This window comes from Vespa mandarinia, chromosome 7 (assembly GCF_050613455.1).
Source record: "Vespa mandarinia isolate Hongniang chromosome 7, ASM5061345v1, whole genome shotgun sequence".
Lineage (NCBI taxonomy): Eukaryota > Metazoa > Arthropoda > Insecta > Hymenoptera > Vespidae > Vespa > Vespa mandarinia.
The window spans coordinates 5,360,001-5,372,500 of NC_140816.1; the positions used below are offsets into that span (position 1 = coordinate 5,360,001).

At 39.2% G+C, this 12,500-nt stretch overlaps 1 protein-coding gene across 6 annotated transcripts in view; it reads left to right on the plus strand.

The window, feature by feature from the left end:
* Positions 1-12,428, plus strand: part of Camta (Calmodulin-binding transcription activator) — a 48,290-nt gene extending 35,862 nt beyond the window's left edge. For 3 of the 6 annotated variants that reach the window (XM_035863579.2, XM_035863582.2, XM_035863586.2), the window contains 11 exons: positions 4,689-4,877; positions 5,040-5,438; positions 5,520-6,350; positions 6,438-6,773; positions 6,842-7,089; positions 7,172-7,371; positions 7,635-7,742; positions 8,665-8,825; positions 9,069-9,541; positions 10,356-10,511; positions 12,075-12,428. In XM_035863579.2, the coding sequence (XP_035719472.2) occupies positions 4,689-4,877; positions 5,040-5,438; positions 5,520-6,350; positions 6,438-6,773; positions 6,842-7,089; positions 7,172-7,371; positions 7,635-7,742; positions 8,665-8,825; positions 9,069-9,541; positions 10,356-10,511; positions 12,075-12,213 (3,240 nt within the window). In that variant the 3' untranslated portion in view covers positions 12,214-12,428. Of the gene's footprint in view, positions 1-4,688; positions 4,878-5,039; positions 5,439-5,519; positions 6,351-6,437; positions 6,774-6,841; positions 7,090-7,171; positions 7,372-7,634; positions 7,743-8,664; positions 8,826-9,068; positions 9,542-10,355; positions 10,512-10,599; positions 10,700-12,074 lie in introns of those variants that run through there. The other 3 variants (XM_035863583.2, XM_085658080.1, XM_035863584.2) reach the window with 3 other exon arrangements.
* The last annotated feature ends 72 nt before the right edge of the window (positions 12,429-12,500 follow it).

Genomic DNA, 12,500 nt, shown 5'->3' on the forward strand with positions numbered 1-12,500 from the left:
CCGCAGAGATAATAGGTACCGTCGTAGTGTAACTTAGAGAACGAAAGAGAGAGAGACAGAGAGAGAGAGAGAGAGAGAGAGAGAGAGAGAGAGGGAATGAGAGAGTACGAGCTTTACTCGAAACCCCACCGTTTGTATTTGGATTCGTTTTTGAGGCAATGTTTGACTTTGCATATTGATTTCCGCTCGAAACCTACGGCGAAATGTAGCCATTCGAATGTTTGCAATTTCGTACGGTACACAACGCGAATGTCGGCTGCAATTAACATCGTTTTGTTCCTTCGCGCTTTCACATACGTATACGTACGTACCTATATACATGTCTACATAGGTTTATCTACCTAGGTATCTATCCACGTAGAAATTTCATCGAATATTCAGAGGAATGGTCGGGAAGAGAGAAGAGTAAAGGAAGGAGAAGGGATAGGATAGGGGCGAGGGTGAAAGAGGCCAAGAGATGTACGTTTCTGGGACTTTATATTTCTATGCTTCCTTTAAGCCTCCCTTTTCGATTATAAATTCGTTCTCGTTCATATTGGTTGTGGAAGGAACAGGAAGAATTGTCATTCGTGTAGCGTGTCTGTCCCTAAGGAGAACGTTTTAGTATTTCGTCGTGTAGATTTTCATAGGCGGGAGACGATATCTCTTCTAGCTTCTTTATACATACATACGTATATACATACATACATACATATATACATACATACATACATATATATATATATATATATATAAATATATATATATACGTACGTACGTATGTAAGTACGTACGTAGTAGGTACGTACGTACGTAGTCGGTCCGATCCGAGGACGGTGATAAATTGCGTAGCAAGGTTAATTAGTGAAGGACATTCTTATCGAGACGTTCGGGAGGCACATAAATAGAAGAGATTTATCGGTAGTTCCTACCTGTAGCCGTCGTCTTTGGCGACTTTCATGGTGGCACTGGGACGCCGACAGGATGGTAATGAAATATCGATATTGGACGATGTCGGAGAAATTGCGTGGGCGTTCTCCATTCACTGTTATTCAGTGCTTTACAAAGGGGCCAGGAAATTGGCAAATTTTCTCGGACGACCCGAGGAAATCCTTTTTATTTTTATTTTTCTCTTTCTTCTTTTTTCATTTTTTTTTCCTTTTTCCTTTTTCCTTTTTCTTTTCTTTTTGCTTTTTCTTGCCTTCCCTTCTCTTTCTCGAACGACCGAATTCAAATGCATCGATGCGCCATTTCCTAGAAGACGGATAGAATTTTCTTATCAGAGAAGAAAAAAGGAAACGATAGAAATATTCTCGCGTCTTTTTTTACTTTTTATTTTTCCTTTTGAGAAGAGACAAAGACAGAGAGAGAGAGAGAGAGAGAGAGAGAGAGAGAGAGAGAGAGAGAGAGAGAGAAAAGAAGAACGACGAAGGGAAGGGGAAAAAAGATAATTGAAATTTAGGACTTCTTAATTACACGCGATATCGATATCGATTCTTCTATAATTAAAGTCGATTAGACTTTCCATTGCCAATTTCCGTGACTTTCATGACTGCCGGTATTAAAAGACAGTAGATTCCAACGTCGTTCTTAGACTTTCTTATCGTCCGTTTAATTATACCTACTTATTACTACTCTTTTTCGTCGTTCATTTAAGTTTCACCCATCGTCTGCCGTTCGGAAGTTTATAATCCTTATTACTACTACTACTACTACTACTACTACTACTACTACTACTACTACTACTACTACTACTACTATTACTACTATTACTATTACTACTACTGCTACTACTACTACTACTACTATTATTATTATTATGACTGCTAATATTACTAATATTACTAATATCATACTAGTATTATTACAGTGTCGTGTTTGAATCGTCATACATATTGGTTTAAATTTTTCATAGGGAATTACGAGTGTCACTTTTAAAAATGTCCTCTTTATCGCGTGATCGTATTTTATATATACATTTTATAATACAATAAGACAAATCTTTTTAAATTAAAACGTATGTGAATCGTTATATATTAAAAGGATAAAATAATGATATAAAATTCTATGCTCTTGTTAACTCGATATTTCATCTGTGTTGTTTGCGAACAATCGAATCGCGTGTATACGCTCATCCATAGGATAACGAAAACTTTTTCAGCCGTTTTACCTAAACCTGAAACATAAAAGTTCGCTTTAGCCTTTAACGATTTCAAAGACTAATTTCAACTTTATTTCTCTGTTCGAAGCACCCATTGCGATGCGTAGTACTTCTCCTGCCTGTCAGAGTTATTTTACGGTGTAACTACTGATACACTGGTTTAATATCGTGTGCCACTATATATGATTACACGAAGTGAGTTTGAACAGGCCTCTTGTTAATGTCCGTTAGCATATGTGTGCAATATAATTGCTTACTGTCTGATTCGTTCTATCGAATATCTACTACTGTTCGACTTATAAACGGTATCGTGACATTATCGCCTGACTGCAGACAGCTTCGTTACTACTGTCAGTCAGTACGTATATCTATCTACTAGCTGACGCTGAGTTATCAGTCGGTATTAATGAAATTTCTTGTAATATATCAACTTCGTTTTCTTCTACGTCGATCATATATTAGATATACAAAAGTTCTCTTTAAAGCTTATAGAATTCGTTTACGTAAATTCAATCAAAATCTTTACTCGGAAAAATATCTTTTTTTTTTTTTACCTCCTCTTTCTTTTTTCTCTCTTCTCTCTCTCTCTCTCTTTTTTTTTTTCAACACCGCGCGCCTTTCCTTATTGAATCGCGACCCCCTCCCGCCTCTTCACAATCTAGCTAGTATCCATCGGACTCGATCACATTTAAGAGAATATTCCTCGAAATATCCAATTTCGAGGTATATTCCATTTGATCCTTCGCCGATCTCTCGCAAAAGTAAATCAGACCGTGAAAAACGTAGGACCCTTCCACCATTCGTAATCATGATTGGAATCAGTCGGAAATTTTTTGGAAAGGATCTTTGGTGCTGTGCGGGCAAGACGACCTTGTATATATGATATATCTACGTATGTATTTACGTACATATATATACATACATACATACATACATGCATACATACATACATATATATATATATATACATACATATATATATATATATATATATATATATATATATATATATATATAGATATATCTACATATTCTATATACACTGTCAGTTTCTATATTCCAAAGCAAATTATCTCGCATTGTCTGACCTATTTTACACTTGGCAGGTTGGAAAAGTTGAGTAGCACGTAGAGGAGCAATTTGCTTAGAGAGGTCCGATTTAAAGAGAAATAGTATTGGTAAAAGGTTCGAAACACGCCCTTCTAGTTAGAGAATCAAAAAGAAAGATAAAAGTATTCGATATTCCAAACCCATTTACCGATGTCTTTAGGGAACATCTGTATACAGTATTTTTTAGTACGTTTTTTAGCTTTATATTTATCGTTAGTGTAAATCTGTGAAATGAACGTGGCTCATAGAAAATATATAGATAATTTTAAATCAAACAAATATCAAACAAATATAATTTGTATAAATTGTATTAAGTAATAGTTAAATTATCAAATTTGATCATAATGACAAAATGTATGTAATGACAAAAGTTGTAAATGACCTTTGTTGTAAATGACAAAAGTTTTTCTTTAAAAAGTTTGAATATATCTTACGTCCTCTTTGCAAATATAATACATACATGCATATATATATATATATATATATATATATATATATATATATATATATATATAAAAGAGAGAAGAAGAAAAGAAATTACATATATGACAGAGAATGATAGATGAAGAGTAACCGTGAATTCTTTAACTGAGAGAGAGAAAGAGAGAGAGAGAGAGGCAAACGTTACTATGTGCATACTTGTTGACGTGGCGGATTCTATTGTGCGAAAACTTCCCGGAGGCGTTAGTCGCGAAATGTATGCGAATATTTTCTATGTGACGAATCCCTTCTTAGATTCGTATCACCTTTAGCGAGATAAAGACGAGGATTGGAAGGAAGATCAGCGATATATCAGCGCGATTCGCAAGGGGAAGCCAAATCCTCGAGAAAAGGAAGATGTCAGCGAGGTTGCCAGAGTAGTACATACATATATACCTATACATCTATATATATATATATATATATATATATATATATATATATGCCTTTGGATGCACCAACACCTTGGTACCTTTGAATTCAGTTTATTCTTTTCGTTTTAAGCAGTCCTCGACTCCATCTCCTACGTGTTCCAAGCACCTTCCGATGCGCGGCGTCACGGCGTGAATGAAATGAAGGACTCCGTTGGGGCTACACCCAATCAATACTAGGAAGCCGAGTTCCACCTTCCTCAATCACGTTCTCTCTAGCCTGATAAAAATCTAGGAAACGGTGTACTCGAATATTCCACTCGCGTTTCGTGCCCGATAAAAAAGAAAGAGAAATAGAAAGAGAAAAAAGAAAGAAGAAAAAAATAAAAAAAAAAAAAGAAGAAAAAATGTTACATAACTTTAAAATAATTTTTTATCCTTCGAGAGATCTTAATATTGCGATCAATAATATCTTACTCTTTTTTTTTTTTTAACGCGCTCGCGTAAACGTAATAATCATTTAGAATTTAAGGATAGATCGAGAGAAAGCTCGAACATTTCGTAATTAAAAATATTTATATGTTTAGGAAATTGCCGCGATCCTGATAAGCTTTCAGAGGCACGCCGAGTGGCAAAGTCGGGAAGTTAAAGTGCGACCTCGAAGTGGCTCGATGTTGCTTTATTCGAGAAAAAAGGTCCGCTATCGGCGAGATGGTTATTGTTGGAAAAAACGGAAGGATGGTAAAACCACGCGGGAGGATCATATGAAACTTAAGGTCAATGTCCTTTTACACTTTTATTTCTTACATATGTACAAGTACATAAATAGAATTATGATCTAGAGATTATAAATGACCTTTTGACATTTTTATTATACGCATACGTGTATACGTATAGGTACTATGAGAGAAATGAAATTTGTGTCTACGAAATCACAGGTCCAGGGGGTCGAATGCATCTATGGCTGTTACGTGCATTCGGCGATTCTACCAACGTTTCACAGGAGATGTTATTGGCTCCTTCAGAATCCGGACGTCGTCCTTGTCCATTACCTAAACGTTCCATATCCGGACGGTGATGCGAAGTTAGCAGCTCTGCCAACCTGTCTCGCGTTACCACCAGACAAGAAGGAATGGACGCGAGACGAGCTGGCTTCTCAATTAAGGCCCATGTTCCTCGGTGGAGACGATGATCCAAATAATCCTCATCTCACGCAGCACTCCAATCATCCGGTTGATATGATCGTTTCGCAACTGCTAGATAGACAGAGGGCATCCTCTACCTCTTCTAGCAGTAGCGCACAGCTTGCACCTAGAAGGTTAACACCAGATAATCAGGTAAATAGAAAATAGTCATAATCATTTTTAAGTTAATCCGGTGTGTCTCATCAATAGTTAAGTCGATACTATACCTAATAGGTTTCATCGACGACCGGCGGTCAGCAGCCTTCGACAACAGCTTCGCCGGCTCCACGTGTATATTCCAGACATTCCCATTCGACTCAGAGCCAACAGCCGGCTCCTTTAGTTTTAAGTTTGCAACAAATTCAAGGTGGAGGTGGTCTTCTGATACTGAACAGTCAACCATATCATCATCAACAACAACAACAACAACAACAGCAGCAGCAGCAGCAACAACAACAACAACAGCAGCAGCAGCAGCAGCAGCAGCAACAACAACAACAACAACAGCAGCAGCAGCAGCAGCAACAACAACAGCAACAACAACAGCAGCAGCAGCAACAACAACAACAACAGCAGAGTCAGCAAGTTGAAATGCAACAAGTGACGGAGCAACAAATCGTTCAGCAAACTAGCGTCGATAGAGAACAACAAACGCAGCAAGAGATCGATGCACAGGATAGCATGGATCGGTCAACCGTTCAATCCTTACCTATCACCAGTTCTGGCTCCGAGGTCACAGATTTTGCAAAAATGTTAGACTTGAGTCAAGAAGATATTCAGAGGACATTATCCGCAAACATGGTACCGCCCTCACCGTCACCATCACCTGCGGACGATAGTATGATAAATCCGATGGATTTTATCGATTCGTCCGACGACGTGCTGATCAATTTGGATGCCTTCGATGTATTTGGAGATTTACCGGAATTGCACGATTTCGAAGCCGAAGATACGAAACCGGATATTAGGGGAGGACCTGATAACGATGTTGGATGTCAGCCTGGGACAACCGTCCAGATCGCAGAATACAGTCCCGAGTGGAGTTATACCGAGGGTGGAGTCAAAGTATGCATATCAAACGCTCGACAAAGTCTTTATGCGTGTCAATTATTTATTTTGAAATATTTTTATTGATTTCTGAAATACTCGTAGGTTTTGGTTGCCGGTCCATGGACAGGTGGGAACGGTTCGCAAAATTATTCGGTGCTTTTTGATGCGGAACCAGTAAAGGCCTGTTTGGTTCAACCTGGTGTATTACGTTGTCGATGTCCAGCCCATGCTCCGGGTATTGCATCCCTTCAGGTTGCATGCGATGGCTTTGTCGTATCGGACAGTGTTGCTTTTGAATATCGAAGAGCACCTACGACCGAACCAAATCCAGAAAGAGCGTTGTTGGATCGATTGGCGGATGTGGAATCTCGATTACAAGGACCAGGTCCGCCGTCTCCAGCAGCTCATCTGGAAGAACGACTCGTGGCTTATTGCCAGGTACGTTTTGTAAAATTCGTAAGTATATATCAATCAAGACGCTAACGATGGAACATTTTGTTCTTTAGGACGCTGTCGTTCGTCCTTGGAGAGTCGGTGCTGAAGCTCTACAATCAGGTGGACCGACTTTGTTACATTTGGCAGCAGGATTGGGATATTCGAGATTAGCTTGTGCATTGCTTCATTGGAGGGCTGAAAATCCGAGTAACGTTTTGGACGCTGAAGTCGATGCCCTGAGACAAGACAGTGCTGGATTGACACCGCTCGCTTGGGCCTGTGCCGCTGGTCACGCTGATACCGCTAGAATACTTTATAGGTTGGCACTTGACGATTATCCCGACGATTATTACGAAAGGAATGAAAGATGAAACGTTCGTTCTGTCGTTTGACTTTTGCAGATGGAACGCGATGGCGTTACGTGTGAGGGATCGTCAAAACAGAAGCGCCACCGAGCTTGCCGCAGAGAACGGACATACGGCAATCGCCGAAGAACTGAATCGGCTCGAAGCCAGAAGGCAAGACGAGAGGCTTTTCTTGCGACCTGCCAGCCCTAGCCCTAGGAGGCCTTCTCAAGACAGCGGTCTCGATCTGGCGTTGTGTTAGTCTTGTTTGCTATTATACTGCCCTTCTCCGTGCACACGCGCATACACACAAAATATCCACACGTAAATTACACACATACATACATACATACATACAAACACCACACACACACATACACACACGTACATATACACACCTTCCTTCCTTTACCCCGCGCCACACCCAACAGTAAGTCCTAGAGAGTAAAAGGCCGTAAGTTGTGCGAGTGTATCATTTGAGGCAAACGAGTAGTATTAAGGGGTTTATCGAAAAACACAGGTGATTCCCCGCTCCTGGACAACATGGAATTGTTGCAAGAGGATGAGTCGTCGTTAGGCCTTGGCGATCAGGGAATGGAGAGCGCTCCGACCCCTCAAGAGACCGTAGGTCCGTACCCTCCTCGTTTCCCCTTCTGTTTGTCTGTCTGTCTGTTTGCCTGTATCTATCTATCTGTAATTATCCGTAACTCTGTTTTTTCCGACACACACGCTGATAGATCTATCATCCGAAATGACAGTATTGCGTGGCCTTTGATCCGTAGAATCCTAGCTAATACAGCGCCCCTTACTTTAACACGATCTCTTTCTCTGTCTCTGTATGCGTACAAACGGCGACCAGGCGGTCGAGGCTCACTTATCCTCCAACTCCTCTGATACTCTTGCAGCTTGAGCAGTATTGGTGTTGCTTGGCCTTCGTAAATGCTGGTGTTGGATGATTGCTGTATAAAAGTCTAACTTTCTTAGCCGCCTACTAACACGTATCGGCCCCTGCCGATCTTTGTCAACGACAAACAATGATTCCATTCGCACGCGACGAGCGTCGGGTCGTACCTCGTGTGAATAGGGTATCGCAAAAAAGAAACTTAAAACAAAAGTATTAATAATAATAATAATAATAATAATAATCATAATAATCATAATAAAAATAATAATAATAATAATAATAATAATAATAATAAGGACAAAGAGAATCTATCAAAGAAAAGATGACGAAGAGGTGGCTAATAGAGAAACTCTTGTAAACTCATCGACTATCTCGAAAAACATCGCTCTAACGAGTGATCTCTCAAGGAACAGAGGGAGATATCAACATCGGTCCCCTCCTTCAAGATGTCGGTCTGTATTATCGCAGCCGTTTAACCGGTGTAATACGAGTAACGGCGAGTCTTGGTGTTAAACGTTTTATTGACATGAGATGTGGCTCATCGTACGTTAACGGCTTTTAAACTTCGGTGTTGTGATCGGTGTGGTTTCGGCGGTTCGGGATCAGACTTTACAATCTTCGCTAGGGTGGTGATTCCTTTTTATAGGGGAAGAAGACGCGAGGGTGCTGACGTTGGCCGAACAAATTATAGCCGCGCTACCGGAAAGGATCAAGAGAGCGGAAGGTGATTCTCCGTCTTCTTCCTCGTCCCCTCCGCCGCCGCCACCACCGTTGTCGCCGTTAGAAGATGCTTTGATGGAGCAAATGGTGAATCTCACTGCTTTTTCTTTATTTACTTACAATTAGATGTACATAGATAGATACACATACATACATACATAAATACGTAATTAACATACCACATAAAAAAAAAAAAAAAAAAAAAAATACACAAATACGTACCTGCATAGATATCATTTGTACTGTAATGAGACGCGTCACGTAAACGATGTAAAAATGTTAAAACGTGAACTCACGTGAACGCACCTGGCGAATCGAACTTTTTTCCAGCCTCTCGATTCCGGCGAATTGTTCGACTCGTACCGTGAGTGCAGCGGAGGCGCGGCTTCCGTCTCGGACGCCGACGCCGAGGCGAGTCCATCGAGTCCTTCCAGCAGTTGCCTCACACCGGACTCGCCCTCGCCACCCCCGACGACGGCCGACTTTTGCGAATTTTTGCAATTGCAGCTGCAACTAGACGGCGGTAACAATCAGAACGGTGGCGGTCAGTACTATCCAAGCTGTAACGAGCGGAAATTTGGCAATGGAACCGATGGAAATGGGAATACCGATGGGAACGAGGCTGACTTGAGTAGGTTGACCCTGTCCGATCGAGAGCAGAGGGAACTTTATCATGCCGCGAGAATGATCCAGAAGGCCTATCGGAGTTACAAGGGTCGTCAGAGGCAAGAAGAGGCTGAAAGACACGCAGCCGTTCTCATCCAACAGTATTATCGTCGGCACAAACAGTGCGCTTATTACAGGTAACTAACTAATCATCAAGCAATCAATTAATCAACTAACCAATCAACCAACCAACCAACCAACCAACCAACCAATCAACCAACCAACCAATCAATCAATCAACTAACCAATCGACCATGATTATCTTTGTTACCTATCTTCATCACGATCCTTTTTCTCTCTCGATAAATCATTTCCATTCATTGTCTCCTCGTTCTCTCTCTCTCCCAGTTCCTTCCATCTTTGAATCTCGCGAGATCACCCGACTAATTTTAACGAGCGATGAGTAATTATCGAGAGATACGTACATGCACGTTCGCGGCACATTAATTTAACGCGATCCAGGTCAACCAGACCGATAACGCTCGAGTTCGAGGTACGTGCCGCACGGGGCAAACTTTTAATTGGCGTCGTAAATAATTCAACAACTTTTCCTAGAGTCCCTCTTTCTCTCTCTCTCTTTCTCTCTCTCTCTCTTTTTCTTTCTTTACCTACCTTGTCCGGCCTTCCGACAACCCCCTTAACCTCCCTACACTTACCACGAGCTGCGACGGTGCGAATACGAGATTAACTTATACTTTTCTTCGAAGTTAATACTAATCTCCTTCGATCGTGAGCCAAGTTCTCCTTTCTCTCTTTTACTTTTTCTTTTCATTTACTTTTTCTCTTTCATTCATTTCCGCCTCCCTTCAGGATTCCATTGTTCTCGCAAATTTCTTCAAAAAATTTTTTATTACAACGTTTTTTCCTCTCTCTCTCTCTGTATATATATATATCTCCCTCCCCCCCTTCCCTCTTGCTTCTCTTCATTTTATTGTTTGTTACGTTTTAAAGGCAAGCTACAAAGGCAGCCCTGGTGATTCAAAGCAATTATCGGAACTATCGTTCACGTCCTGGGTCCGCTTGTTCAAGGCAACAGGCAGTCCATCAGCAAGCGGCCCATCAAGCAGCAAGAAAGATCCAACAATTTATGCGGCAGTCAAAAATCAAGTTAGTAGGCCAGCCCGTTTTCTCTATCCCGTGCATTTCCTGTTGCAACGATGTAGCACGCACATTAGTTACGTAGAGTTCTTGTTAGCACACAAAAAGGCTTACCGTACGAAAGACAACTAAAGTTCTAAAGTCTCCCTCTTCTCTGTGTGTACTAATGCAGCTTGTCGTGGGACGATTCACGACCGGTAAGTAACAAAACAACAAGTAGGGCGATCGTTTCGGCGAACACTAAATCGATAAAAAAAAAAAAAAAAAAAAAAAAAAAAAAAGAAAAAACAAAAAAAAAAGAATAAAATAAAATAAAATAATTTAAAATAAAAATAATAATAAAGAACAAATTAAAACAAAAAAAAAAAAAGAACGAAAGAAAAGGAATTGAAGAAAAAGATTGAAAGAAAAAAAAAATTAAAGAAAATAGCAAAAATAAAAAAAAAGAAAAAACAAATAATAATAATAATAATAATAATAATAATAATAATAATAATAATAATAATAATTATAATACACGTCAAACGATACCTGCTGAATATCGCTTCAACCACGACGATCAGTATTCCTTGTTACACGACACGAACTTCTTACCGATGTCCGTCGCAGTTACTTGCAGTCTTTTTCATTGTCAGTGTTACATATACATATATACATATAGAAAGTAACGACGCATTCGTGTTACTCGTATTAGCGGTGTTTTACTCAAGTAAATCTTTCTCTTTCTCTATATATATGTATATGATGTCGTGTTGATTTCGAAGCTTCCATCGTAGACGAAAGAAGTTTTTCGATCTTCAAGCTGCCAACAGGAATGAATCTTACCATATTTTCTATGAGATTATTTAACCTGTTAACAGGTTATAACGATCGATTATCATTATAATTTTTATTTTCATTTTCATTTTCGTTTCCGTTTCCGTTTTCTTTTTATATAAAATAATTATACGTATAAATGAATATTTTGATTCTTTTTTTTCTTTTTTCATTAAGCATTTTTAATTCAATTATTGTCAATATACATTTTACATAAAAATAAATTAATATTATGTTTTTGATCATAATAAAAAGATATAAACTAGTTGACAGGTTAGACTAATGGTTTTCAAATTAATTATCGATCATCGTTTCATTTTCAGTATACGTGCTAGAAAAAATTTAAAATTTGTCACAAATTGATAGTTAAAGAAGTAAATTGCAAGTATCGATATGATTTTATTAAATTAAAAAAAAAAAATCATTTTTTGGTAGGTGTAAAAAGTATATGTATATATATAAAGTAAAAAAAAAAAAAGTAAAGGAAAAGAGAAGAAAATGCTTATAAATAAAAAAAAAAAAGAAGAAAAAAAAGAGAGAAAAAAATTCTTCTTGCATCGTTAGAGAAACATTTGTTCGAGATGACAAGCAGCTTGATCGATCGAAGGACAGCTAGATCTGCGCCTGTTAACGTTGTCGTTGACGAGTTTCGTGGGATTGCTTGATCGTTCGGTGTTGTGTATCACTAATCCCCGAAAAACGGAGTGGATTATGAACTAGGATCGTTATATCTAGCAAATGTTTCTTGCAAATTAGACTGCAGAACGCCAGGGCCGCCGCAAACGGGAACGTGAGGCTGCCAGCGGCCATTTCGCGGGCGGTTGCTGTCCCCCAAAGCTCGCACTCATCTAGCCCAGGGGTCAGCCTACTAGCCGGCAAGCCAGAGGTCATTTAAACGATCGTCAATCCAGCAGCACGAGGAATGCCAATGGCGACACGATCGGAAAGTAATTCCACAGGAGGAAAGTCCTTTGAATCGATCGATCGATCGATCGATCATAATAAGCTGAAAGATATACTTATATATATTTCTTTCTTATCACCTAAACGAGCTACGAGAGAACATAAGAGAATTTTGATCTTAAAAAAAGGGAAACGTTTTGTGATACAATCGAGTTTGTTTTTAATTGTCTTTAACTCTTTCTTTTTCTCTTTTTTCCTTTTTTTTCTATATATATATAT